This window comes from Cucumis melo, chromosome 7 (genome assembly GCF_025177605.1).
Source record: "Cucumis melo cultivar AY chromosome 7, USDA_Cmelo_AY_1.0, whole genome shotgun sequence".
Classification (NCBI taxonomy): Eukaryota; Viridiplantae; Streptophyta; class Magnoliopsida; order Cucurbitales; family Cucurbitaceae; genus Cucumis; species Cucumis melo.
In genome coordinates this window covers 4,607,383-4,613,052 of record NC_066863.1, presented here as the reverse complement: position 1 = coordinate 4,613,052, position 5,670 = coordinate 4,607,383, and the positions used below count along the sequence as shown (strand labels likewise).

The 5,670-nt window shown below is 26.7% G+C and overlaps 1 protein-coding gene across 1 annotated transcript; it reads right to left on the bottom strand.

Annotated features, from left to right (window-relative positions):
- Window positions 1-2,335: 2,335 nt before the first annotated feature.
- On the bottom strand, window positions 2,336-3,328 carry LOC103501766 (uncharacterized). Its single transcript, XM_017047582.1, has one exon. The coding sequence runs from the start codon at window positions 3,326-3,328 to the stop codon at window positions 2,336-2,338; it is 993 nt and encodes a 330-aa protein (XP_016903071.1).
- Between the last annotated feature and the right edge of the window lie 2,342 nt (window positions 3,329-5,670).

Below are 5,670 nucleotides of genomic sequence, written 5' to 3'. Positions count from 1 at the left end.
CGGTTTGTCTTGGATCCGCTTGTTAATGTTTTCGTTTCTTGTTGTCTATTTCTTGTTTCTTCTTTGTTGATAATTTTTTTTCGTTTTCTTTTATCGGAAGAAAGAAACAAAAATAAAAATAAAAATTTATTTGATAATGATTTTTATTGTTTTTCATTTCTTATGTTATTTTTACTTTTTTTAGTTTAAATGTAATTTAATTATGTAAAAAATGAAAAGTATATAGAATTTATTAAAAATATGAAAAAAAAATTATAAAACATTAACAATATCAAATACACAAATAACTATAATACAATGCTTTTTTATTAATCATATTGTTAAAACTTGATTTGAAATAGTGAATATTTTCTTTTAATAATTTATTTTTTAAAAATAATGTCAAAAATAGATAAGAAGGCAAACTATTGATAAAAATAGAACAATTTGGATGAAGTCGTGTATCGACCTTACTTGGAGGTCGTAGATGGGGACCACGACTTCAATATGTTAACCCTACATTTTTTTAATATGTATTTTTTAATATTTAATATATCGTGGACTCTACACTTTTTAAAAATATTTAATATACATATAAATTTAACAAGTATATTGTGGACCCACATCTTTTTAGATATTTAATATATATATAAATATTTCAATTTTAAAAAATATATTTCTTACTAAATATTTTTTCAATTTCTAATTTCTAATTTTTAAAAATACAATTTTTTATTGAATACTTTTCCAAATTTCAAATTTCAATCACCAATCTTTTTAAAAAAAGATATATATTAACAAAATATATTATTAAATATTTAAATCTCCAAGTTTCAATTTTCAAAAATATCTTTCCTTATTAAATATATTTCAAAATTCTAATTTTTAATTTAAAAAAATACCTTTCCAAATTTCAAATTTCAATCTCTACAAATTCTAATATATTTTCATTCCAAATAGCTCAATTTTTTTCAATAGTTTATCTTCTACCCTATTTTTGACATTATTTTCAAAAAATATATTATTAAAAAAAAGATTTTGAAATATTATTTCTCATTCAATTCTTTTCAATCAAATATTATTTCTCATTCAATTCTTTTCTTTTTTTTCTAAAGGATGTTGATTCAAATTTAACTCAATCATATTATTATATAAAATTCGTGGTTTTAAAATAAAAACAAATTAAAAGATATCAAACATATACATACGAAAGGAAAAAAAATTAAAAAAATATTAAATATATGAATATGAAAAATTAATAAAGGAAGTAAAAAATAAAACAAGTTAAGAAATATAAAAGAAAGAAATAACAAATTTATTAGAGTTGGGAATTGAGTTCATGATCTTTAAACCAAAAGTGAATTTAACTAACGATTTAATGAAAATAGGATCATATATGAAATGGAACCGTTGGTTCTATTTTTCCTCCATTTTTAGAAACATCTTTTAAATTTTGAGAATGAAAAATGGAAATGGTTATCAAATGTGTTTGTTTTTTAGAAAATCAGAAACAGAAAAAAAAAAAATAACAATGTTATCAAACATGTTTTAATGATTTAATTCTGTTCTTTGTTTGTCACTCATAGCTTTTGGGTTGTGTTAGCAGTAATTTTTTTAGCTTTTTGGGGTCTCTTTGCAGTTATTTCTTAGTTTGTTTCCTTCGCACTTCTAAGTTTTCATATTTCTTAGGTTGTCAGAGTTCTTAGCCAATTTTTAAAAACCTTTATGAATTTATTGGTTTTGTTATTTACTTCCGTACAAGCATTCATTAAACCATTCATTAAATTGGTCCCATCGGATTATTAGACTTTTGTTCCAATTTCTTCTCAATTGATCAAATGATTTGCCAAAAGAGTTTAGGAAGATTGCTACCGAGTTAAAACGGTGAACAAATCAACAGTTGGTAATGAACAAAAGTGGTCTTTTTGCACTGTTCTAAAAACAATTTCCCCTTTTCATTGTCAAAACATGTTAATATAATAATTGCCCGTCTTTATTATTCTCATTTTGTGCTATGAACTTGTAAAATAGTGGCTTCAAACTTTTCAAGGATCTTTACTTTATTTGCACAATACTTCCAAAACAACACTCAAAGATTCTAACCCACATTCATAACGTTGAGTTAAAGTTCATTAGATCCATCTGGCAAGCAATGCATGAATGTAAAGAAAAGAGAAGAAGAAGACGATGACGAAGAAGAGGATATGAACATTTAAGCAAACAATATATTATATATGTTACACAATCACTTCCATCATTCGATTTAATCAAACTCCAATCAAAGGATTGATAATACAGGGTTCATTCTATATAAATTTGAATTCAAATTCTACAATTCCAAAGAAGCCAAACAAGTTTACAATTCCCCTAATTGAACATCCTGTTCCTTCAATGGAACATAATCCCCAAGATACACTTCCAAATGATCAGACAATGAGGACTTGTCAATATTTTGATGATGATATGATTTGCAAACGAAGTAAAGGATTGTTTGAGCAACAAGACCAAAGAGGAACACTTTGAACAGCAACAAGAAACAAAGAATTCCAAGAACAATTCTCAATCCATAGTACTTGGAACTTCCAAGCACAACCAAAGTTTGAAAAACCAACTGACCCCCAAGAAACAACACAGTAAAAGTCAAGAAAACACCGCAAGAAAGCACCATCTTCCCCTTAATCAGTTCCTTACCCTTCAACATTGCTTGAATTCCATACACATCCTCCAAAACAGAGACAACACTCGCCAAATGCCACACAACGCTTATATACACAAACCCCAAAACATATGAAACCGAAAGCCCAGAAATTATGAGAATCCCAATTCCACCGAATCCAAAAATTGCAGCCCAAAGGACAATCAAAACCCCAAAAGCGACATTGTAAACCAAAACAATAACAAAATTCCATAAGAAAGTAACCATCAGCCTTCTCCAAACCTTAGGAACAACGGCAACAACCTTCCTGAAGGTGATTTCCTTACCAGTGTAAACGCAGGCGACGGTGTAAACGACGGCCGCCGAGGAAAGGAGAGCGAGAATTAGAAAGAAAGTGAAGTAAGCAGCTTTAAAGAGCCAGAAAGAGATCCACTCTGAAGTGATGATATCGGAGAGTTTGGTGTATTTGGATGAATTTTTAGGGATTGAATTGAGGGAATCTTCGTTTTTCAAGATCTTGAAGAAGAGAAGCTCGGTTACCTGGATGTGAGCTACAAAGACGATAGTAAGTGGCAAGATTAGGGTTAGGGTAATCTTGCTGAAGATCTTCCTCCATGAGAGAACAATGTTGAAGGATTCTGTGAAGATGCCGAAGAAGCCCAGAAATTGAAGAGCTCCTTGCTCTCTATCCATCTCTCTCTCTCTCTCTCTCTCTCTCGGGAAGAAGAAGAATCAAAATGAATTTTTGTGACAATTTATTATGAATCTACTTTTCTTTTTCTTCGATCAATTAAAAGAGTATTTTTTTAATTAACTTTTGATAAACAATGTCTATCAAAAACCTCATTTTTATTTAAAACGTTTAGTGTATATATATATTAGTGTTTCAAAGGCTGTAATATCATTATCAACCTTCCCTACATATTTCAGTTTGTTCATCCATTAAACATTGTAGAATAAAATTTGGTTATTATTTTCTTTGTTAGCACTTACTTATACAAATTTGAGGACATGAATAGATCAAATTGTTACCTCGAGAACCAAATTATTATAAATTTAAAAGATATGACTTAGTTATTACCAATCACACTGCGAATATTGAAAATAATTCAAAGTTTTTAAAACATCTTTTATCGAGTCAAGATTGTTGATCACTATACGACTTATTTATTTTTTAAAATAGTAACTATACTAGTTTTATTTTTTCTTTATCCTATTTGAAAATAAGTTTAAACATTGGAAATTTTGGTTAGCTATTTCTTTTTCAAACACCTTAAGGATTATATATATAGTTGTATGGAGGGCCAGAAAGTAAACAAAATTATTAAAAATTAGAGGAATGTTGGGAAGCGTGAGTAATTGGATACAAAATCAAAATGAGATAATCAAAAAGCTCAACACCAGTGGAAAAAAAAAGGGTTGTATTAAAAACCGTTGGAATAAAAGTAAGTTTTATATATTATTCAAAAGCATGTTCGATACATATTAATTGATATCAATATGAGTGATATCCTTGCAAACAATATGTGTTTGTGATATAACAATAATCGAAAAGAAAAGGTTATACAAAATTTTTGTTTGTTAGATTCTTTCTTAAAATTTTGTTTCAAAATCTTTAATGCATGCACAATTTTGAGACGTAGAAAGGTAGGGTTGTTTGAATATTGAACACGATAGGTTTAGATAATGTGTGTTAGAAACATTGATTTAGAAGTCGAATTACATATTTTGTTTTGTTTTTTTCTTTGTCATAAATGATTCGATTTTGGATAGGGAATATATTAAATGAGTTTTAAATGTGTATACTTTTGAAGTTTTGTTTAATTTGATATTTTCCCTTTTAATTTTGTATTTAATAAGACTAAAAAAAATAATTTAGTTTTGAGGACTTATATTTTAATCCATGCATTTATTAGTTTAAGATTTTAATCAATATAGTTCGCAACCATTTTTTTTTATATTTAGAATAACACAAATTGCAACAAACACTTCAAAGTATGAAAGTTGATTTTTTTCTTCACATGTTATAAAAAAGTTTTAAAAAGAAAAACTAAATTATAAAGTTTAATATCTTTTGGACAGTTTGAAGAAAAAAAAAAGTTAATTATAAAAAATCATAAAAATCAAGATTTTAAGATCAAATATTAATCCAACTGTAAAATTATTTGATCCTTAAACCAGGGGCGGATTTATTAAGGGGCTAGCGGGGCACGTGCCCCCACTCACATTATCAATTTTTGTATTTTAATATTAATTTTGAAGTGTCAGACTATAATATATATTAAACAATCCAGTGTAAATCTTCTATATTGTCATTGATATGCAACTTCAAGAATTGAATAATCGTTTTACTGAATCAAGTACTGAATTGCTTCTCTGTATGGTTTGTTTGAATCCGAGTAATTTATTTGCTGCTTTTAATAGACAAAAACTTAGTCAACTTGCTTAGTTTTATCCAAGAGACTTTTCGGCTATAGAAGATCCAAGCATTATTTAATATATATTATAGTCTGACACTTCAAAATTAATATTAAAATATAAAAATCAATAATGTGAGGGGGACACATGTCCCGCTGGTCACTTAATAAATCCGTCCGTATTTTTGGATATGTTTCATATGTGAAATTTATAATATAACTCAATTGTGAAAAAAAAAATCATTGTAATTTAACCTCTAAAATATATGATGATATTTTAAATTATTTAATACACATATGTTAAAGAGTAAGAACATATGTTTGAGACAATTGGCTAATTTATAAAATTTAATAATAAATAAAGAAAAAGAAAAAAAAATAATACTTTTGTTTAATATATATAATCTGATTTTGTTAATTTAAACGTTTTTTTAGGAGTAGACATATATAAACTAAATTACTTTAGGTACACATAAATTCAACTTTGTTTTGTATTTATGTTCATTTATATTTTGAGAAATTCTCATTTGTGAGAGAAATGATAAAATATTTTTAAAAAATTAGGTATCAATTAAATGAAAAATAAATAGGCAGAATATTACAATTTTCATCAAAATT